The sequence below is a fragment of the Citrus sinensis genome, chromosome 7, assembly GCF_022201045.2.
Source record: "Citrus sinensis cultivar Valencia sweet orange chromosome 7, DVS_A1.0, whole genome shotgun sequence".
Lineage (NCBI taxonomy): Eukaryota > Viridiplantae > Streptophyta > Magnoliopsida > Sapindales > Rutaceae > Citrus > Citrus sinensis.
In genome coordinates this window covers 13,480,956-13,506,130 of record NC_068562.1, presented here as the reverse complement: position 1 = coordinate 13,506,130, position 25,175 = coordinate 13,480,956, and the positions used below count along the sequence as shown (strand labels likewise).

Below are 25,175 nucleotides of genomic sequence, written 5' to 3'. Positions count from 1 at the left end.
GCAGAGCAATTTATACTAAAAGTTTATCGCAAGTCTTGCAATTTGATTGGCTGAAGACTTTTTTAAGACTACTGTTACAATCACCTGAAATGACAAAAGCAGAAATTTCGTATGAACTTGGAACAGATGTACGGGTCCAATTTAAATGACCCTAACTAATTTTCCATATATTATTACAACTACGTGGAAAATTAAAGTTGACTGACTTTCAAATTAAGCCAACAAACAAGTGGCCATCAACTCTTTTTCCTCTATGATTGTTTTTTTTTTATTGAATTATATGATTGGGTTTTGGATTGAATTATCAAACAATCTATTCAAGCATTGATATTTGATATTCTCAAATATTTAATGGGTTTTGAAAATTATTTATTAAATTTTTGATAAATTGGTTTTTATTATTAGATGATCAATAATTAATTTATTCAAATAATTTATTTCATTATCGATTTTTAAATAACATGCTTTGGAATTAGTAGTTCGATAGGATGTTTAATATATTGAAATTTGTGATAATTAGTAGGATCAGAATACGGTGCAACTGTGGCACCGTGCTACAGTTGCATCTAACCGTTGGATTCATTTGAATTAGTGGGTTCCACTGGAATCTAACAGCTGGATGCAACTGTGGCACGGTACCACAATTGCACCTAAGGTTTCCCCTAATTAGTAATCAAATAATTTTCATACATGTTTAATTAGTGGAGTTTTTATTATTAGATGATCAATAATTAATTTATTCAAATAATTTATTTCATTATCGATTCTTAAATAACATGCTTTGGAATTAGTAGTTCGATAGGATGTTTGATATATTGAAATTTGTGATAATCAGTAATAAAAAAATTTTCATACATGTTTAAAGATTTTAGTAAATTACTCATAAAATTGTAGCATATATTGAAATGACAGTCAATCTTGATATTGATTGACAACCAATTTTTATAGTGACCGGCACTTAAGACAATCAGTTTTGGTCTCTGTAATGACTAATGAAGAATTGGAAGCCTGAAATTCCACATGTTGGAATGTTGGACCAATGAGGGAAATACTTCATTAACATTACATGGAAAATAAATGTTGACTGACTTTCAAATTAGGCCAATATATAGGTAGTCGTCAATTCTATTTTTTTTCCAACAATTGATAAAGATGGTCAACTAAGGAAAAAAAAAAGTTGATTGAGATAATTTAAAGAATTTAAGCGTAAGTTTGGGTTTGAAATTATCAAATAATTTATTCTAGTATTGATTCTTAGATAATGTGCTTTGGAATTAATAACTCGATAGGATGTTTGATATATTGAAATTTGTGAAAATCAATAATCAACTATTTTTTATACATGTTTAGATATTTTAATAAATTACTCATAAATTTGTGGTGTACCCCGAAATAATAAGTTAATAACATAGAAACGATATCTTAAGCTCTTGAGTCTCTTTATATCCTTGCATTAATTTGGATCAAAGCTCGAATTAAAATCAAAGATCGATATTGAGAATTTATATAAATAACTTAAGAGTATAAAAAAAAACAGTCAATCTTTGTGTCATTGATATTATTGATTGGCAATAAATCTTAGTAGTGATTGATAAAGATTGGGAAAATCACGCTCGGTGATTAATAGTTTGCGTCTTCGTCTTTGTTTTGATCCTTGTGATAGAGGATGAGTGGTGCGTAAGTCGTGGGAGAGGGTTAATCGCTTGTGGAATTTTCGCGGCCATTCAAGAATCATGATGGTTGTTGTAGAATTCCACGAGAATTGGTCTGGTCTACACAACACGTGCATATGTATATTTTTTTTATTAACTAGAATCATGGTTGTTTATTTTTTATTAAAAAAAATCTAGAATCATGTTAAATTTTAAATATTAAAACAATCTTGGGGTTTTGGGCATGAATGTCTCCGCTTTTGTTACAACTAGACACAATTGGGCATGGTATCTAGGCAGGCCTAAAGTTAACAAAAACTTGAGTTTTATCTTTACCGCATTGGGTCCTATCAGAACACTGGGCCGTATTTCGGCTTGTTGCAGTAAAACGGACTATTCAATGGAGAAGCGGCAAAATGGTGCCGGTCCGGAGAATTCCGACATTGACACAATCTCCTCCACAGACTGCGACCCCGGAGGAGGAAATTCTTGATCGAACATTAATGATGTAATAAAAATCTCTTTAGTATTTCTCACTTTTACAACTTAAAAAAAAATATTTATTATATCATCAATGTTATAATAATAATAATAATAATAATAATTTATAAACTGCATTAATCATCACAAGCCTTTTGGTGAAACCACGTGAAGTAATGATATGAATAACAGTCCGGATTTGGAAACAACAAAAGCCAAGGGAAAGATGCGCATAAACTAATTTTAATGAAATCACATTTATGAACTAGTTTTAGCAGAAAAGCACATCATGCGTATGGCCTAGCACGATCATTGGCAGTGAAGAGTTTGATTGGCTGAAGACTTTGAAGACTTGTAAGCATTACATGTTTTGCAACATTCGACTAACGGGAAAAAGCACTTCATTAATACCCCGTGGAAAATATAGATAAAGTGATTGTAAACTATAAATTTTTCCAATAGTTTGATGGAGATAATCATAACTAATAAAATAAAAGTTGACTGAGAGAATTTAAATAATTTAACTGTTTGTTTGGATTTCCATTGCATTATCAGTCAATAGATTAAATAATGTGTTTTGAGAAGAATTTGATTGGATGTTTGATAAGTTTAAATTAATTTATTAGAAAATCAATAATTAATCAACATAAATTTTCATACATGTTTAGTTTAATTACTCATAAATTTGGGGCGTAATCCGAAATGACTAAACACATCAAAGTTATTTGAAGCTCTTGTGACTCTTTGTCTTCATGCATTTGAATCAAAGCTCTACTAAAATCAAAGATATTGAGAATCCTTAACGAGGAAAGTTTCCATTGCTCTCAATCTGCAGCTTGACTCCTATTACAATCACTTGAAATGACAAAAACATAAATTTCATATAAACTTAGGACAGCTGTACGAGTTCAATTTAAATGACCCTATCTAATTTTCCATATATTATTACAACCACGTGGGAAATTAAAGTTGACTGACTTTTCAAATTAAGCCTGCAAACAAGTGGCCATCAATTCTTTATCCGCTAACCATTAGTGGAGACGGTCAACACTATAAAATAAAAGTTGACTAAAAGTTTATGTAATTTAAGAGTATGATTAGGCTTTTATTGAATTGTATGAATATGATTCGGTTTGCACTGAATTATCAAATAATCTATTCAAGGATTGATATTCTAAAATATTTAGTGAGTTTTGAAAATTATTTTATTAGATTGTTGGTAAAAAATTTTTTACTATTAGATGATTAATAATTAATCAAGTAATTTTCCATATATTTTTGATAATTTACTCATAAAAGTGTGGACTACATCCAAATGACATTTTATATGATGTATGACATATGTAGAGGTGCAATTTAAATAGGCTTAATTTTATACTAGGAAATAGAACCACACTTCGTGCGGTTTTAAAAAAAAAATAGTATTATTTTTTTATTATTTTACACTTGATAAAATTGATAAAAATATTAATTAATTTTTTTTAAAGATGACGCAGCCTTATAAAACTAATGTTATTTATGAAAGTTAATTATTTTTTTGTTAACTTTAAAAATATATATTAATGTGTATAGTTAAGTGTACACAACCTTTTCATCAATAAAAATTATATTCACACTAATCAACTTTCCATTCTTCTTAGTATTAACAGACTCCTACATTTTACAAAATCTAACCCTTATCATCCAACTATCTTTATCATTGTTTAACTCATGAAGAAAAGAATACTCCATGAAGCACACAATACAAAAAATTTAAATAAGTCAAAAAATAAAAACACAAGAACATTTCTAAAGAGAATGTTTGTTAAATAATAAAAAAACCCCAAACATAACAAATCTTAAATACTTAATATTTATATAGTTTGAAGAAGGTAAAAGACACTAAATAAAAGGTTGCATAATTAAATATGAAATTATGACATTAAAATTAGGTCCTAGTGCTACTGGTGAGGGAAGATGAAAGAACCTTCATTCCTATATTAATTAGTTGATGTATTTTAAACCACTAAAGTTTAGTTGTTGGCTTAATAAAATAAATGAATGTTTCAAAACTATAATTAATTTATTATTAATGGTTATATATTATTGAATTTAAATAGAAAGAAGAAGAGACATGTAATCTTTTATAATATACTAATTGTTTTCTATTTTTAATATTTTGTAATGTAATTATTTTTTAATCTCAATCAATATATTAGATTATAGAGAATATAAAAAGATGAGAAATAATAATGCCACAAATCTTAACTACTTAATATTTATAGAGTTTGAAGAAGCCAAAAGGCACTAAACAAAAGGTTGCATAATTAAATATGAGATTATAGCATTAAAATTAGACCCTAATGACATTATTTAGGGAAGATGAAGGGACATTCCTATATTAATTAATTGATATATTTAAGCCACTAAAGTTTAATTGTTGGCATAATAAAATAAATTAATGTTTGAAGACTTATAATTAATTATTATTAATGGTTACATATTATTGAATTTAAATGGAAAGAGGAAGAGACATATAATCTTTTATAATCCAATAATTATTTTTTATTTTTAATATTTTGTAATGTAATTATTTTTTTAATATCAACCAAAATATTAGATAATAGAGAATATAAAAAGATGAGAAATAATTATGCCACAAATCTTAAATATTTAATGTTTATGGAGTTTGAAGAAGCTAAAATGCACTAAACAAAAGATTGAATAATTAAATATGGGATTATGGCATTAAAATTAGGTTGTAATGGCATTGTTGAGAGAAGATGAAGGAATCTTCCTTCATATACTAATATTAATTAATTGATGTATTTTAAGCCACTAAAATTTAATTGTTGACATAATAAAATAAATGAATGGTTCAAGACTTATAATTAATTATTATTAATGATTACATATTGTTGAATTTAAATAGAAAGAGGAAAAGACATGTAATCATTTATAATCTAATAATTATTTTCTATTTTAATATTTTGTAATGTAATTATTTTTTAATTTCAACCCATTTATTAGATAATAGAGAATATGAGATGATGAGAAATAGTGATGCCACATCACCTCCTCAAGTCCCAACTTTATATATATATATATATACTTATATATTGCAGCATTCAATCATTGTGTTAAAGCGCCAATCATGATGACCACCAAAACCTGTGAATGATTAGTCCATCGAAACCCAATATATGCTCAATTAATATTTTCTACCAATATCAATTTTTTCGCTCTATTACTTCACCGATCATGAGCATAAAAACTCAATTTATACAAAAAATTACGAATTTATGAAAAAATGTCACAATTATTATAATTGGAAATTTGATTGATTTTTAAAGATTGATTCAATCAATCTTATTATTACTGGACAATCGATCTTAATATTAATTCAAAATTAATCTTTATAGCAATTGGTGCATATAAAGATAATTAGTTTTGGTCTCTATAATGATTAGCAAAGACTTGCAGGACCTGGACCAATAAGGAAAAACGCTTCGTTAATACTCCATGGAAAATAAATGTTGAGTGACTTTCAAATTAAGCCGACATACAAATCGCCGTCAATTTTATTTTGTACAACAATTGATGGAGATAGTCAACTAATAAAATAAAAGTTGATTGAGATAATTTAAAGAATTTAGGCGTAAGTTTGGATTTGAAATTATCAAATAATTTATTCCACTATTGATACTTAAAAGAGAGCTCTGGAATTAATAATTCAATAGGATATTTAATATATTGAAATTTTTGAAAATCAATAATCAACTATTTTTTTATACATGTTTAGACATTTTAATAAATTACTCATAAATTTGTGGTGGACACTGATATAATGACACATAAACGACATCTGACTCTAACCTATTTTTCATATATTATTACAACTATGGGAAAATTGAAGTTGACTGACTTTCAATTTAAGCCAAGAAACAAGGCCATCAATTCCTTTTCTTCTATCAAATGAATAATTTAGGGGTGGGCAAAATCGGATTCAGATCGAGTTGGACATAAATTAATTCAAATGCAACTCGAATTTATAACCCAATCTGATTAGATAAAAAAAATCGAATTGAATTCAAATAGGATCAGGTTCAGAAAGGGAAACTCAGGTCGGGTACTGGAATCGAGTTGCACATGCAGCAGTTGCCAGATTGTTTGGAGCTTGGACATATCCGGCAACATGGAGCACAGATCTCGTGGACACGCAGCAGCACAATGTTCAGCAGTGACTATGACTGTGATCCGTGAAGACAATGCTTGACTTCTTGAGATGCGTGTGCGCCGTGTGCGCGTGTGTGTTGTTAGAGAATTGTAGAATATGAAGGCAAAGAACAATGAAATTTCTTAGGATTTGAGACGTGTTTGCACACTTTCCTTTAAGGTTTTATTTGCCCTCACCAATCTTGGTTTGCTATAGAGTTTTAATGGCAAATTACCCCCAAGATATATCAAATCCTGAATACAATCTTTAGCAAATAAGATTGTATTTCCAGAACAAGCATGAAATCTTCAAAATCTGATTGCTCATCTAATTGTGTGTCTTTCTTTTATGAAGAAGATGTTTATTTGAAAGAATACAACCATTAGAAATGATACTTCTTCGGAAAAACTCTTTGGTTTTAATTTGCATCGATTTACAATTGAAATCTTTTCAATCTTGCTAACCGTTTTTCCAATTGACAACTTTCTGGAAATAAACGGTTAGCCGTTTTCTCAATAAACGGTGAGCCGTTTATTCTAGAACATAAAACATGCTCTCTGGAGTTAAACGGTAAGCCGTTTTCACCATAAACGGTGAGCCGTTTATTCCAGAACAAAAAACATGCTCTCTGGACTTAAACGGTTAGCCGTTTTCTCAAGAAATGGCAAACCGTTTTTGTCCAGAATATCAAACCAAAGAAACTTGAAAAATGTTACAATCTCTCTTACATGTGTGCCGTGTGCATGAAACCGTGACCCTGAGGGGCGTGAAGAGTGTTCTTGTGGGAGGGAGATGGTTGTGGTTGTGGCTGTCGGCGACGTGTTTTGAGTTTTGTGAGGCTTGAGCTATGAGTGTGAGGTTGTGAGCGTTGTGTGCGTATTGTATAATGTGCCATGTAATCTGTTGTGTGGTGTGTGTGTGTTAGGTTAGTGTTTGCCGTTTAGGTTTATTTTTTATTTATTTTTAATTCTAAAGCAATCCAATCAGGTTTCAGATCAGATCGGGTTAAGAAGAATTCATCCGATCGGGTTTCAGTAACAACCCGATCTTATCTAAACCCAATATTTTTCGGATTGGATCGGGTCGGATATTTTGTCCACCCCTACTATCAATTACTGGAGATTGTCAATACTATAAAATAAAAGTTGACTAAGAATTTATATAATTTGAGAGCATAATTGGGTTGAATTGTATGATTGGGTTTGCACCGAATTTTCAAACAATCTATTCGAGCATTTTTTTTTTTCAAAGAGGATCACTAGATTTCACCTCATTCTCTTCTAATGAGACTCGAACTCAAGACTCGATCTCAAGACCTTGGCCTTAGGCAAGCAATGCTCTTACCACTTGAGTTAAGCCTTCGCCTTAACAATCTATTCAAGCATTGATGCTTGATATTCTCAAATATTTAATGAGTTTTGAAAATTATTTTAATAGATTTTTGGTAAATTGGTTTTTATTATTAGATGATCAATAATTAATCAGTTAATTTTCCCTATATATTTCTTAATTTACTCATAAAAGTGTGGATTACATTAACATGACATCTTTTATGATGCACAACATATAGAGAGGTGCAATTTAAATACGACGAATTTTATATATAAATACATATATATTACAACATTCAATCATTGAGTTAAAGTGCCAAACCACGGTGACTACTAAAACCTATGAATGATAAGTCCATTAAAACTCTGTGTGGTAAATTAATATTTCCCACTAGAAGGGCAAGTAGAATAATATGTGGACCGAACATGGGTTTGTATAAATTTAATGCAATGAGGAGTCATAATACATCAACCAAATATGCCCTTATTTAATTATTAATCTAGTCAAATTATAACACTAATGCAACTATTATTATTATTATTATTATTATTGTTGTTGTTATTTTCAGAACAGATGCTATGTGACAAACAAGGCATTGCTCATAAATTTACATAAATTCAAAGAAAAAAAATTATATTTCATTTTATTATCTATTAAATTGTTGTCTCTTCAAATTGATTTAAAAATTTGATGAGACTTTTGAACAAACGTCTCGAATATAAGGGTACGAACTCAACCAAGTCATTCAAGCATGTCAACAAAGTCATGCTCTCGATTTAAATGATAAGTATAAAGCATTGCAAGTCCACAGTATGATCCCACAATTCAATTTTCTCCATCACGCGGTGGAAATTTTCGACAATTGAATTGTAAAGGATTTATTACAAGCAACTGATAAGAGTCAAATGGCCAATCCCGTAAATATAGTTCCTACCATCCACAAAATTAATTCTAAAAGATTTAAGGTCAATAAAATCGTAAAAGACTTTTTTTACATGGACAATATAGTCAAATGGCCAAAAAAGAAAAATCAAAATCAATATAATAAAACAACTTTAAAGAAATCATAAGGAAGTAATAATGTGCTTTGAAAATAATATGATTGGATGTTTGATATGAAAAAGACTCAATAATCAACTAAATTTTCAAACAAGTACAGTAAATTACTCATAATAATGCTGCGCACACTCAAATGACAAACACATAAGTTTTCCATCTATTGCAGCGTTCGACCATTGAGGAAAAGGGCTCTAGATGCGTGGAAAACAAAAGTTGACTGACTTTTTATCTAACAACGCTACGGTTCTAGTAGTAGATGGAATTTGTCATTATATTAAAGAGAAGTCACGCTCTCAATTTAAAAGGTCCAGATCAATGATACGTATAAAGTTTGTTTGTCGGTGGTATGACGCCACTCTTCAATTTTCTCCATCACGTGGTTGAATTTTGTTAGCAGTTGAATATTTTAAATGAAATTAATGCAACTGGTTTATACTTTCCTCTTTTTCATCTTCTCGATTAAAGATCACCAATGGGCTGTGCCGGCATAAACCAAGGCCTATTGCGGTCCATGAGTTGGCACGGCATGACCCACTAAGTGAGTGGGTTGTGCTGTGAGCCGTACTTAAAAAAAAGTCCGCTAACTTTTTCTTTTTAAATTCACATGTCTAACGTGTTTTGTTTAAGTCTATGTGTCTAACGTACTTTTTCAAGTCCATCAAGTCAAGCACTTATAATAATAACAACAACAACAACAACAACCACAATAATAATTATAATTTTTATTCGGAGAACAATTGATATTTTATTATCGATTTATCAAAATTTCACAATTATATATTTAATTTCACAATAATTAATTATAATATAATAATGCATAAATTTAATTCCTTAGATTATAGCATCGATTAATACAAATTTATAAACTCAAGCTGTCAAAATATGAAAATATTCAAACAAATTATTCAAATTTCATTTATTCATTTAATAAATTATAAACATAAAATAATTAGAATATTTTTTAAACTAAGACTTAAATTAATTTTTAAAAACCTATACTAATAAAATAAATTAATAAACTATTTCTTGACTGGAAGTGTAGGTCACGAAGAATTATGATAATGTTGATACTCGTTTTCTAATTAATAACAGCTCGGGAAAAGTATGCTTTCACTTCAACTACTTTAGCAAAACAAACGAATGAGAGAAGCGGGTGTTGGATGTTTGTTCTTCTCTTATAAACTTTTTTAACCTTAGTCTTCTTCTACTGCAATATCTCCGCAGAAAAATGCATGTTGACTGACTTTCAAATTAAGGCAACATATCTACCAGTTGTCGTCAATTCTATTTTTGCCAACAGGTGATGGAGATAGTCAACTAATAAAATAAAAGTTAATTGAGGTAATCTAAAGGATTAAAGCGTAAGTTCGGGTTTGAAATTATCAAATAATTTTTTTCCAGTACTGATTCTTCAATAACATGCTTTGGAATTAATAATTCAATAGGATGTTTGACTTTTTTGAAATGTGTAACAATTAATAATCAACTAATAACTTTATGGTGTACGCTAAAATAATAGCACATAAACGAGAACTAAAGCTCTTGAGTCCCTTTGTATCCTTGCATTAATTTGAATCAAAGCTCGAATTAGAATCAGAGACCTATATTGAGAATTTATAAAAATAACTTAAGAGTGTGATTGGGTTTACATTAAATTATATATCAAATAATACATTCAAGCATTGATATTCTCAAAAAAAGTGAAAATAAAAAAAGACAATCAATCTTTGTGTCAATGATCTTATTGATTGACAATAAGTCTCTCTAATGATTGAATAAATTGGACAATCACTCGGTCATTAAAAAATTGAGACAATCACTCTCGGTAATTAATAATCTTTGTCCTCGTCTTTGTTTCGATCCTTGTCGCAAAGATCAAATAGTATCTTAAAGAAAAATGATCCAAGTTGACTAGGAGTAGAGATGGCAAAATGCGGGTTTGGATCAAGCTTTTTCAAATCTAAGCTCAAACCCATTAGAGGGAAAGTATAAGGGCCAAGCTTGGGTTTTCACTTATTTTTTCAATATTTTTTGAAATTGTTGTAAATTTGAAATAAGTTAATAGTCAATAAATTGTTATAATAGATAGTGAATTAAAGAAAATGAATATTTCTAAATAAAATAAAAAATAAAAAATAAGCAAATAAAAGCTTAGAAATTTAATTTTTTTAACACTAGATTATCTAATTCAAACACTCTCTTAATTAATTAACACTTAAAAGAGAATTAAATATTATAATTCTAGATTTTCTGATTCATTATTAATATATAAATTAAAATTTTAAGTCTTTTTTAATTATTTTTAAATTTTAATTTATTATTCTAATTTATAATGTATTTTTTTTTTAAATAGAGGGTTTAGGCTTGACTTTAGCTTTTTTTTTTTTTTTTTTCTCTTAAGTCCTTGTCTAAGCACTTCATATGGAGGCTCAGGCCGAAGCCCCTAGGAATGGGTCATATTGGCCCAGACTTTTTTGTCATTCCTAATTAGGAGAAGGTTTTTGAATTTATCACTAGTTATCTATGAATTAATGGTAGCTAGTGTAAGTTATCCTGCTGGTTATTTATGATCTAATTAACTTCCCCTTGCCCCTCGAATTAAGTAGAAATAATTTATAAACTTCATTAATCAACACATGCCTCTTGGTGAAACCACAAAAAGTCATGAAATTAATCAAAATCTAGATTTGTAACCGACAAAAGGTGAAGAAAATATTTGCATAATTTTAGTGAAATCACTAGAAATACGGGGAAAATATTGGGTTCTGTGAAGACATGAATACTGTTTTTGGACTAAAATGAAATCGAGTGAAAGTTTATGGGGAATTGTGCAGAACGACTTCAGATGAGGGGTCAATTTGTAAATTTTGCGCTGATGTGGCAGAACCGTTAAAGTTTGTTAACGGGGCTGCTGTGTGTGTGATTTCTCTTTTGTTTCTTAGCCAAAACGTGTGATTCGAGATTCTTTGGAATTCTTGAAGTGTCCTCAAAACAATTGATCTGATTGTAAAGCATTTGAGTAATAAGTTTAAGCATTTGAGTAGCATATGTCAATGCATCTATCAATGACATAGGATGCTCCAAAACTCCATCTTAATGCCACCATTTCAATCACAGAATCGTCTTCTTCTTCTTCTCCTTCTGTAGGTGTTGCTGGTGGTGTTAATGCAGTATTAAGTTCATAAATTTTCACAAGTTTAATGAAAAAAATTATATTTCATTTTATTATATACTAAATTGTTCTCTTTTCAATTTAGATTAAACTTCTATGAGACTTCTGGAAGAAAGACTCGAATATGAGGGTACGAATCAAGTCATTATACATGTTAACAAAGTGATCATCATGCTCTCAATTCATATTGCTGCGCAAAAACTCCAAATCAAGGGTATGTACAAAATTTCCAAGTCCATGGTATGATCCCACTTTTCAATTTTCTCCACATGTGATTGAATTTTTCGGCAATTGAATTGTAAATCTAGAGCTGTCTGCAGGTTGAAGTTCATAGTCGATACACCACTGAGATCCTGATCACAAATAACAGTCATCAGAATGCTTACTCCTCTCTTATTCAGGAGTTTGGACTATGATTCATTGAGAACGTGTTTAATATGTTTTCAGTTTTATAACTATAAAGTGAAATCTGAATTATTTGTTTTATAATTTATTTTTTAAATTTAATCTATCGAACATATATTATATATGTACACTCAAAACAAAAATGAAAACACCACTCTAAAAATAATGTTGAACATGCCTTAAAATTCTTAAAAAGTGGTAGTATGAGTTGTATAAAATGAACCTCCAACAGCTCTGTCACAACAACAAAAAAAGAGACAAACACTCACAAACGAATCTAATTGCAAGTCCAAGTCCACGTAATAATCTCATCAAACATCATTCAAATTGATGAATCCGAAATTAGCTGCTGCCTCTTCATCATACCGCTTCGTCCTCTCTAATTTATGAAAATCAAACAAATATGAAATTTAATAATTATATAAATTAATTATATAGAACGAAGCCCAAGTTTAGCAAGGAAACTAATAAATACAATTACCCATGTACTTATGTCACAAGTCTTGGGGATTCTAGCAGAAGAGCATCATTATTACAGTCTTACAACATTTATTTATAGAAATTGATTTATTGTTTTCCTACAGGGATCATTAAATGCTCTAGTATTAAAGAGTAGTTTTATTGGATCTCATGTCCTAAGTTCGACGTGAGATAATAATGAATATAACAGAAAATATTTTTATTTATGAGATTAATCATGTTTTAGGGTTTTAAAATTATCGAGAATGCGACTCCTCTCTGAAGAAAAGAGAATTGATCTCAGAAAGAATTTATTTCATGAAATTTGTAAAATGTTATTCTACTCAAATACTGGCATTATTTTAAATTCATGAAAATAATGAATTAAATCAAACTATTTAAAAAATGCTATTATATCATTCAACTTCGATAACATAAGATGGGGGAAAAAAATTATTTTCTTGTGCTTGGGCAAAACAATTTATTCCTACATCAAAAAATATAAAAAATATAAAAAACTCAACTTTTTTTCACATCTAAAAAATATAACTGATTTCTCCTATCTCATTATGTTATTTAAGCAAATAATAATAATAATAAATTTACATACGATTTAATCATAAATAAAATAACTTAAAAGAAAATACAAAAACATCCTAACCTTTATTTAGAGAACTTACTGCTGGTTGTCCGACTTGGGAAGACAAATTTAGAGACAAAAATTTTAGAATGTGCACTTTGCAATCTAGCTAGTTACTATATAAATAAAAAAGGAAAAAAATATATTTTATATGTGTATTTATAATTTTATAAAAAATATAAAAATTGGGTAATTGAGATGAGTATTGGCCTGATGACATCTGTTAGGCCGAAAGGGTCCATCAATAAAAATATAAGAATAAGATTAGAACAAAATTATTTTTTTTAATTTTTTTCTGTCAATTAAAAACCTATTTCATGCCGTCCAGTTAAAACATTAGTCATTTTGTCATTATGTTTATTACACCTAAAATTACTGATTTAATAATCATAACATTTTATTAAATTAGATATAACTCAGTTGTTATTTTTTCTTTAATTTAATACAATTGGATCTCATGTCTAATTTCTCAAATGCAATAATTTTAAATATATTTTTTGTTTAATATAGTGTTTATTTAGTGAATTAATTTATATTCAATTAATTTTTTAATTGATTAAACGCCTATCATTAGAATATAAATATATTCCATATAATAATAAATTTCTTCCCAATACTATGAATTTATAAAGATTTTATTATAATTTATCTATAATATTTGGGTAAATAATATTTAAGTACATGCATACACAGAGTAGAAATTGATCTGGTGATGACTCATTATAAATAATATTTAAGTTTTGAATTGCTTCAATAATGTTATGTAACGCTTCTGCAAAGCAGATCATTTCTCATTATTCATATGTAAAAGATTTATAAATTATTATTATTTTTTAAAGCCTGTTTGCTGTGATCTCTAAAAGAATTCATTTTGCTCGACTTTATTCCTAAATGGATCTTGACAGAAACCATGTATCACTGTTAACAATTGTCTCTAAATAGAAAGAAAATTTATTTTCTAATGACTTGAAAGCGGCTAATAAGTTTAGTATTTCTTTGTTTACAATTACAAGTTTAGTATTAAAAGTTTGTTTAAAACAAACTTTGAGATAGCCAAATATTGTTGTGGTCGCAGTTTAATGGTACATCGTCTCCAATAAGGTAACAAACAGAATTTGCAAACGAAATTCTAGAATTTGCAAACGAAATGAAACATTGATCTTTTTTTTTTTAATTATAATTATGATTAATCATTAATGAGTGATTAATATTTTGCTGATGATAGCTCAAGTATTTGGATTGCCACTCCCTCCTCCGAGCTTAAGTTTAAAGGATGAACAACAAATAAAAAAAAGTGAGATCGGGTGTCAATTATGGATCCAGTGGCTGCGGCTTTCTTCCTTATGATGTTAATAAATTTGTGATATCTCTTTAGCTTAATATTGGATATTAACAATGTTTGAATTTTTATTATTAAATAATTAATTTCTTTTTTTCCTGTAGGGAGAATGCTTATCCTTGGACAAACAAATCGATGGCTTTGAAAATACAGTGAAGAACTTGAAAGATGAGTTCAATAGCACAGAGACAATTGAGTCTAATTTATCTAAATCAACTTTTTTCATCAACACGGCTAAAGTTGATTTGAGTTTGACATACAATATTAAGGAGTTGAAACAAAAATACAGCAACATTTCAAAATTTGCTGAATATATGAATAATACTTGACTTTGGTTTGAGAACCAAACTGAATTAACAAACATTTATTTATGCACAAGGTTTTGCGGATCGAGAAGCCAATTGAATGATACATTAGTACTTATGGCAATAGTAACATAAATCAATACATGCATCGATGAAATAGAACCATCGTTTGCGCCAAAATGAATTTATCCATAGGATTGCAAACAACCCCAATATCACTGTCACATAAGATGCACCGAAACTCCAATATAATGACACCATGTCAATTGCAGAATCATCTTCGTCTTCTCTTCCTTTGGATTTTATTGCTGGTATTTCCTCTGCACTGTTGCAACTCTTATTAATTGTTGGACCACAAAGATAGAGGTTACCTCTGTAACTGCTTTCATCAAACGTGGAGTATTGGCCTTTGTCTGGGATTAGGCCGGACAAGTTATTGTACGACACATTGAAGTTGGACAAAAAATTGAGCTCAATCAGTTGAGCAGGAATTTGTCCACTCAATCTGTTGTTGGAAAGGTCTAGGCTCTCTATCATTTTCAAATTGGAAAAACTCCTTGGTATAGATCCTGACAACCAATTGTGAGACAAATTCAACCCACGAATTTTTTTAAGATCTCCAATTTCTGATGGGACGTTTCCAGTCAATTCGTTGCATGACAAATCCAGCCCAACCATATAGTTAAGATTGCTACCATTGTAAAGTTCATATCTATTCTTTGTCATAAATTCTACTTTTACTAGCTGAGGGGATGTATACACATCTCCTTCAGACATGCTCAAGTCAAGAGTAGAGTTGTAGTAAGTGCCAATGGTGCCAAAACCTAAACTAGGAAAAACCGAAAGTTCATATCCAAACAAATCAACATTTCCGATAGTCCACTGCAACATATTAGTAAAGCAAGAAGGTATTGATCCATTGAATCTGTTATGCGACAGATCCATCATACCTAAGCTCTTTAATTGACACATCTGATTCGGAATTTGTCCTTCTAGATTGTTCCCTCTCAAAAGAAGAACACGAAGATTTGAGCGATCATTAATCTGACAGGGAATTCTACCAAAGAATCCATTATCTCTCAAATCTAGAGTCATTAACTTGGAACTTCTAAACAACATATCTGGAATTGGCCCACTTAGAGCATTCTTTTTCGCATACAGGTGCTTCAGTGAAGAAAGATTGAAGGAAGATGTCATGGACCCAGACAAATAATTTTCGGAGACACTTAAAAGTTCAAGCGTTCTATGATTGAGGAGTTGGACAGGTATATTACCTTCCAAACAATTGTTGGCCATCAAAAGAATCTCAAGATTTGAGATATTACCCATCCAGTGAGGAATATGACCGGACAAAAAATTGTGGGATATGTCTAACACCCATAAATCAGGGGAGTTCAATAGCCCCTCCTCAATTTTCCCACTAAACTTATTGTTCTCCAAATATAAGAGCTCCAAATGAGTCAAGTTCATATACTTGGAAAAAATTTGGCCGTAGAAATTGTTATCAGATAGGTCTAAGAAGAATAGTGAGATGCAACCAGTGAGAAATGGTGTTGATAAGTCTTCTGAAAAATTATTTTTTGACAAGTGTAGAAGTCTGAGTTCTTTCATCTCACCAACCGAAGAAGGAATATTGCCTTCAAAATGATTGTTGGAAATATTCAGAAACAACAATTTTTGAAGGATAGTTCCCATATCTTGCGGAAGCGTACCAATGAAGTTATTGCTAGAGGCATCTAAATGATGAAGAAAATCATGTTTGGTATTGGGTAGTTGGAGATTCCCTGTGAATGCGTTGTTTGTCAAAAACAAGACCTCTAGCTTGGTGTTGTTTTGTAACACCCAAGATGGGAAATCACCAACCAAATTATTGTGAGAGAGATCAAGGTATTTTAAGTCATATTGGTGAAGAAGAAAAGTAGGAACAACATTTAAGCTGCAGTTAGCTAACCCAAGAACTTTCAATTGAAATGTAGGGAGAAAGTTTTCAGTTTTCACCAGCAACATATTGTTCGTTGATGAGAGTAGCAAGACCTCAAGCTTTGAATGATTAGCTAATGAACTGAGGGGCCATGGTCCTTCAAAGTTGTTGTAGGAAAGATCCAAATATTCAAGTGAAGTGAGGCTGGTGATAGTAGAAGACAAACTCCCACTTAACTGATTGTGAGAAATATCAAGAACCTTGAGGTGAGATAAGTATTTGAGACAGTTAGAAAGATGACCCTCAACATTATTTCTTTTAAGATTCAACTCAAAAAGATTCTTCAACTCACATAATCCTGAAAATAAAAAATAAGAAGTTCAAAATTCATAGAAAGAATGACTTTATGGTTTTCTAATTTTAGTGAATTTAGTCAAAACCCGTATGATTTATAAAAAAAAAAAAACACTAAAACCCTATAAATTATTCATAGGAATCAATTTGTATTATTCTCGTATATTATGGTGTTTATTTCTAAAGCATTTCAAATAAAAGTGGAACTATTGGCACCCCTCTAAATACCTCTTAACACCCATTTTCTTTATTAATCCCATTAAAATATTTAAAATTATTATAAAATTGTTTTAACACCACCTTCAATGAAAAAAATACCCTTATTAAAACTTATTAGTGTAAACCCCATTCTTTAGTTTTTATTTATTTTTATTATCAAACCCGTTTCTTCTATTTAAAAGAAAAAAAAAAGGATTTCTTCCATACAAAACCAATGAGATTTTTTAGCACTGTATTATGAGACATAAATTTTCTCAACGATATTCATGAATAACTAATATGACATGAAGAGTTATTTTTTATTTCTACTGATATTTTAATATCTACCGTCCCTTTTAGCATTACTTAGATTTGGAGTATCTGAATCATAATTCTTAAATTTGTTTGCACGTTGAGTAAACTTAAAAATGTGAAAAAGCAATTAAAAAAATGGAAATACATTATCATCTTGATTAACATCTAAAACAATTTTTGTCATTGAAGGAAGTGAATTGTTATATACCTTGAATTGTAGTTATCCCACAATAACCAAGATCCAATGCTTTCAAGTTTGGCAAATCTGCGAATCCTACATGCGTCGATAAAAAATGAAAATATTACATGTAAAGGCATTGTATGTGATATGCGCGTTGGATGAACATTAATTCTTAATTTGCTTCTAATATCAGATTCAGTGGCTTACCTAGCGCTGTCAAATTTTGATTACCGCTTAAATCCAACACTTGCAGGTTTGTCAAATTTGCTAATCCTGTTAAAAAAAACATAAATTTGTTAGAGAGCCACTACAATCTATCAAAAAAAGGAGAGAAAGAATGACTTCCTAATTTTCTAAAAGTAGATAATTTAGTCAGAACCCCTATAATCTATCAAAAAAGAAAAAAATCAAATCCCTGTTAAATTATACCTAGAAATTAATTAGTATTATTCTCGTATATTTTGATGTTGACTTCTAAGTCATTTCAAATAATCTAAAAAAGAGTTCAACACTTCTTGTTCATCATAATTGCCTACCACATATTAGGTACGCGCTCATTGGACATTATATTGGTTCTCTAATTTTTTAGTTGTTTTCATAAATAATAAATGGTCTAAGAGGCACTAAATTAATTTGTCTTGAATATTTAAATATTTCCTCTCATAAAATCAACGATACAAATAAAGAACTCGATTTTAAAAGGTATTTTTAATTAAAGGGGAGAAAAATTGGTGTTCATAATTTTGCCTTTCAAGTAGCTTGCTTGACCAACAAACAAGTCGCTAGAAATTGGGGGTATAAATAATTAATGAAAGTATTAAAAATTATCATGTTTCAACGAAAAATAACTGCGTACGTTTATTTTAAAAATTTTACCTTGAGTTGTAGTTATCCCACAATAACCAAGATCCAATGTTTTCAAGTTTGGCAAATCTGGGAATCCTACATGCGCCGATAGAAAATGAAAATATTACATTTAAAGGCATTGTATGTGATCCGCGCGTTTGATGAACATTAATTCTACATTTAATTTGCTTCTTATCTCAGATTCAGTGGCCTACCTAGTGTTGTCAGATTTTGATTACCGCTTAAATCCAACACTTGTAGGTTTGTCAAATTTGCTAATCCTGTTAAAAAAAAAACATAAATTTTGTTAATAACAGTTATGTCACTCTTGTCTAAATTGTTTAATTAAAATAATATGGTAAATATTGAATGAAAATTAACTGTGCAAATTGTTTAATTAAAAAAATGACCTTCTAAAGAACCGTGTCTAATATAATTAGAACTCAAATCCAATGCTTCCAAGTTTTTTAATTTAGCTAATCCTGCACCAAGAAAGAAGAAAAATTTTATTAATCATCTTTGGAAAAAAAAGAATTAAGATTAAGAAATAAATTTAGATTAAATAATTGTAGTAATAAAGCTTATGATTCAGATCTAATTAAATTGATCATATACTCAAAAATGACTTTTTTTTTTTTTTTAAATTTTACTAAGAAATTAGAAAGTAAATTTTTGTCGTGTACCAATTGTAGTGAAGTTTGTCAAGTTTTCCAGTAAAAAATGGGTTTTAATTTGACATTATACATGTGTAAAAATTAAGGGCATAATAATATCACAAGGAATTTGGGTAGTGACTTGTTGCCGTGTACCTTGAATTGTAGTTATTCCACAACCACGAAGATCTAATTCTTTCAGGTTTGTCATATTTGCCAATCCTACACCAATGAAAAGTAAAATATTACTTTTTAAAATTATTGTAGAAGGTTGTGATTCGTGTGCTGACTTGGTAATTATCTCAGTAGCCTACCTAGCCTTGTTAAAGAGCTACTAGTTATATTGTAGTTCGCGCTTAGATCCAACACTTGCAAGTATCTCAAATTTACTAATCCTGCTCAGAAAACATTAATTTTGATCAAGACAATATAAATATATATTTTAATTAAGAAATTAATTAAGTTGCCTGACATGTATATCTGCTGGCCTGAAACGTATATGTATACCTTGCTTGGTTCTGGAACCTTCAATGGAATTGTAACGAAGATTCAGAGTGGTAAGTGAAGTTAGTGTATTCAAATATGGTAATATGCTGTCGTTGAAGTCATTATTACCAAGATTTAACATCTCCAGCTGCCTCAAACTCCCAAAGCTATCGTAAGCTGCAAATGCATATGAAGTGTTATTATTAATTAGTCACTGACAAAATATTTATGGACGAGAAATAAATGTACACATATATACGGACCTCTATTCTCATAGATGCCTGTAAACCCATTGGAAGATAAGTCAAGGCTTTGCAATTCTTCAAAAGGATGAAACAATGACATATTGATCAAAAGCGAAGCCGAAGTACTATAAAAAGAATTCAATCCCTGTGAATAATTGAGTGAGAGTTGCATCACGCGTCGTGTGGTGGCGTTGCACATAACTCCCACCCAATCATCACAACAATCAGACGGCATTCCATCATCCTCACCAACCCATGAAGGAAGAATTTTGTCATCATATCTAATATCACTGAGTGATATGAAGAAGCTCTTGATTTCCAACAGAGCACTCCTCTCTGTTTCCAAGCATCCTTTGTATCCATGAATTTCATTCATCAATACAATAATCCAAATTAGTGACATTAATGAGAACTTAAGACAGGAAGTACTTTCCATTGCAGAGCAACTTTTCATTTGGTTAAAATAAAATGTGCAATGAGCAACTTTCCATTGCAAAGCAATTTATACTAAAAGTTTATCGCAGGTCTTGCAATTTGATTGGCTGAAGACTTTTTTAAGACTTTCCAATACATCGCCATCTTTGAAGACTTGTAAGCATTCCATGTTTTGCAACATTTGACCAACGGGAAAAAGCACTTCATTAATACCCCGTGGAAAATATAGATAAAGTGATTGTAAACTATAAATTTTTTCAATAGTTTGATGGAGATAATCATAACTAATAAAATAAAAGTTGACTGAGAGAATTTAAATAATTTAACCGTTTGTTTGGATTTCCATTGCATTTTCAGTCAATCGATTAAATAATGTGTTTTGAGAAGAATTTGATTGGATGTTTGATAAGTTTAAATTAATTTATTAGAAAATCAATAATTAATCAACCTAAATTTTCATACATGTTTAGTTTAATTACTCATAAAATTGTGGCGCAGTCTTAAATGACTAAACACATCAAAGTTATTTGAAGCTCTTGTGACTCTTTGTCTTCATGCATTTGAATCAAAGCTCTACTAAAATCAAAGATATTGAGAATCCTTAACGAGGAAAGTTTCCATTGCTCTCAATCTGCAGCTTGACTCCTATTACAATCACTTGAAATGACAAAAACATAAATTTCATATAAACTTAGGACAGCTGTACGGGTTCAATTTAAATGACCCTATCTAATTTTCCATATATTATTACAACCACGTGGGAAATTAAAGTTGGCTGACTTTCAAATTAAGCCTGCAAACAAGTGGCCATCAATTCTTTATCCGCTAACCATTAGTGGAGACGGTCAACACTATAAAATAAAAGTTGACTAAAAGTTTATGTAATTTAAGAGTATGATTAGGCTTTTATTGAATTGTATGAATATGATTCGGTTTGCACTGAATTATCAAATAATCTATTCAAGGATTGATATTCTAAAATATTTAGTGAGTTTCGAAAATTATTTTATTAGATTTTTGGTAAATTTTTTTTACTATTAGATGATTAATAATTAATCAAGTAATTTTCCATATATATTTGATAATTTACTTGTAAAAGTGTGGACTACATCCAAATGACATTTTATATGATGTATGACATATGTAGAGGTGCAATTTAAACAGGCTTAATTTTATATATGAATACTTATATATTGCAGCATTCAATCATTGTGTTAAAGCGCCAATCATGATGACCACCAAAACCTGTGAATGATTAGTCAATCGAAACCCAATGTATGCTTAATTAATATTTTCTACCAATATCAATTTTTTCGCTCTATTACTTCACCGATCATGAGCATAAAAACTCAATTTATACAAAAATTACGAATTTAAGAAAAAATGTCACAATTATTATAATTGGAAATTTGATTGATTTTTAAAGATTGATTCAATCAATCTTATTGTTACTGGACAATCGATCTTAATATTAATTCAAAATCAATCTTTATAGCAATTGGCGCATATAAAGATAATTAGTTTTGGTCTCTATAATGACTAACAAAGACTTGTAGGACCTGGACCAATGAGGAAAAACGCTTCGTTAATACTCCATGGAAAATAAATGTTGAGTGACTTTCAAATTAAGCCGACATACAAATGGCCGTCAATTCTATTTTGTACAACAATTGATGGAGATAGTCAACTAATAAAATAAAAGTTGATTGAGATAATTTAAAGAATTTAGGCATAAGTTTGGATTTGAAATTATCAAATAATTTATTCCACTATTGATACTTAAAAGAGTGCTCTGGAATTAATAATTCAATAGGATATTTAATATATTGAAATTTTTGAAAATCAATAATCAACTATTTTTTTATAAATGTTTAGACATTTTAATAAATTACTCATAAATTTGTGGTGGACACTGATATAATGACACATAAACGACATCTGACTCTAACCTATTTTTCATATATTATTACAACTATGGGAAAATTGAAGTTGACTGACTTTCAATTTAAGCCAAGAAACAAGGCCATCAATTCCTTTTCTTCTATCAAATGAATAATTTAGGGGTGGGCAAAATCGGATTCAGATCGAGTTGGACATTAATTAATTCAAATGCAACTCGAATTTATAACCCAATCTGATTAGATAAAAAAAATCGGATTGAATTCAGATAAGATCAGGTTCAGAAAGGGAAACTCAGGTCGGGTACTGGAATCGAGTTGCACATGCAGCAGTTGCCAGATTGTTTGGAGCTTGGACATATCCGGCAACATGGAGCACAGATCTCGCGGACACGCAGCAGCACAGTGTTCAGCAGTGACTGTGACTGTGATCCGTGAAGACAGTGCTTGACTTCTTGAGATGCGTGTGCGCCGTGTGCGTGTGTGTGTGCTGTGTGCATGAAACCGTGACCCTGAGGGGCGTGAAGAGTGTTCTTGTGGGAGGGAGATGGTTGTGGTTGTGGCTGTCGGCGACGTGTTTTGAGTTTTGTGAGGCTTGAGCTATGAGTGTGAGGTTGTGAGCGTTGTGTGCGTATTGTATAATGTGCCATGTAATATGTTGTGTGGTGTGTGTGTGTTAGGTTAGTGTTTGCCGTTTAGGTTTATTTTTTATTTATTTTTAATTCTAAAGCAATCCAATCAGGTTTCGGATTAGATCGGGTTAAGAAGAATTCATCCGATCGGGTTTCAGTAACAACCCGATCTTATCTAAACCCAATATTTTTCGGATTGGATCGGGTCGGATATTTTGTCCACCCCTACTATCAATTACTGGAGATTGTCAATACTATAAAATAAAAGTTGACTAAGAATTTATATAATTTGAGAGCATAATTGGGTTGAATTGTATGATTAGGTTTGCACCGAATTTTCAAACAATCTATTCGAGCATTTTTTTTTTAAAGAGGATCACTAGATTTCACCTCATTCTCCTCTAATGAGACTCGAACTCAAGACCTTGGCCTTAGGCAAGCAATGCTCTTACCACTCGAGTTAAGCCTTCGCCTCAACAATCTATTCAAGCATTGATGTTTGATATTCTCAAATATTTAATGAGTTTTGAAAATTATTTTAATAGATTTTTGGTAAATTGGTTTTTATTATTAGATGATCAATAATTAATCAGTTAATTTTCCCTTTATATTTCTTAATTTACTCATAAAAGTGTGGATTACATTAACATGACATCTTTTATGATGCACAACATATGGAGAGGTGCAATTTAAATACGACGAATTTTATATATAAATACATATATATTACAACATTTAATCATTGAGTTAAAGTGCCAAACCACGGTGACTACTAAAACCTATGAATGATAAGTCCATTAAAACTCTGTGTGGTAAATTAATATTTCCCACTAGAAGGGCAAGTAGAATAATATGTGGACCTAACTCATATTTAAGTGTTATATAGCTCAAGACTTGAAGTTTGTTCAAATATTATACACGTAAACCAAAATCAATTTTTTCACTATATCAATTCACTAATCATGGGCATAAAAGCTCAATTTATACAAAAATTAAAAATTAATGAAAAAAATGTTACAATTATTATAATTGTAAATTTGATTGATTTTCAAAGATTGATTCAATCAATCTTAATGCTACTGGACAATCGATCTTTATAGTGATAGACATATATTAAGATAATTAGTACCTGTTTGGTATAATTTATCTAATGGCCATAAATGCTTATTTAATCCCTTTATCATAATTTTTATTTTTGTTTGGTTATTTTTTTAGTAAAGCTTTTAAATCTTAAATAAGTTATTTTGCCTCTACTAGTAAAAACTCAAATTTTGGGCTTTTGGGAGTAGAGGTTGAAAAACTTTTTTTAAATGTTAAAATATTCAAAATATCCTCTACTTATTTAAAAATTTTATTTTATTCTTTTCATAACGTAACTTAAAAAAATTGTCTATTAAATTAATTTTATAGATTTTTAATAAAAACACTTATTGATAACCAAACAACTAAATTTTTTTAGGTAAAAACTCTATTTGTAAAAGCTCTACTGACAAAAGCTTTACTTAAATAAGTTTTACTTGAAAAGCTGTACCAAACATAGCCTTAGTTTGGCCTCTATAATGACTAACGAAGACTTGTAAAACTTGAACCAATGAGGATGAAAAATGCTTCATTAATACTGTGAAAAATAAATGTTGACTGACTTTTGAATTTAAGCCAACACACAAGTGGTTGTATATTCTATTTTTTCCAGCAGGTGATGAGATAGTTAACCAATAAAATAAAAGTTGATTGAGATACTTTAGAGAATCGACGCGAAAGTTTAGGTTTGAAATTATCAAATAATTTTTTCTAGTATTGATTCCTAAATCACGTACTTTGGAATTAATAATTCGATAGGATGTTTGATATATTGTGAAACTTGTGAAAATCAATAATAAATTAATTTCGTACCTGCTTAAACATTTGAGTAAATTACTCATAAAATTGTGGTTTACATTGAAATAACAAGACATAAACGATATCTGAAGCTC

At 29.8% G+C, this 25,175-nt stretch overlaps 1 protein-coding gene and 1 long non-coding RNA gene across 48 annotated transcripts in view; one reads left to right on the top strand and one right to left on the bottom strand.

Annotated features, from left to right (window-relative positions):
* Window positions 1-25,175, bottom strand: part of LOC102618606 (receptor-like protein 15) — a 62,667-nt gene that overhangs the window by 6,453 nt on the left and 31,039 nt on the right. For 14 of the 47 annotated variants that reach the window (XM_052444937.1, XM_052444921.1, XM_052444919.1 and 11 more), the window contains 5 exons: window positions 19,264-19,335; window positions 19,069-19,134; window positions 18,884-18,949; window positions 18,215-18,280; window positions 18,035-18,100 (listed from right to left, as the gene is read on the bottom strand). The exons of 1 other annotated variant lie outside the window; for it this stretch is intronic. In XM_052444937.1, coding sequence (XP_052300897.1) covers window positions 18,035-18,100; window positions 18,215-18,280; window positions 18,884-18,949; window positions 19,069-19,134; window positions 19,264-19,335 — 336 coding nt within the window. Of the gene's footprint in view, window positions 1-14,910; window positions 15,989-16,415; window positions 17,318-18,034; window positions 18,101-18,214; window positions 18,281-18,883; window positions 18,950-19,068; window positions 19,135-19,263; window positions 19,336-19,662; window positions 19,729-19,820; window positions 19,902-20,013; window positions 20,170-20,255; window positions 20,726-25,175 lie in introns of those variants that run through there. 32 more of the 47 variants (XM_052444938.1, XM_052444930.1, XM_052444933.1 and 29 more) reach the window with 23 other exon arrangements.
* LOC127903811 (uncharacterized) lies at window positions 7,063-23,490 on the top strand. The gene is made up of 2 exons (XR_008056669.1): window positions 7,063-7,314; window positions 23,313-23,490. It is a non-coding gene; the product is annotated as an uncharacterized LOC127903811 (long non-coding RNA).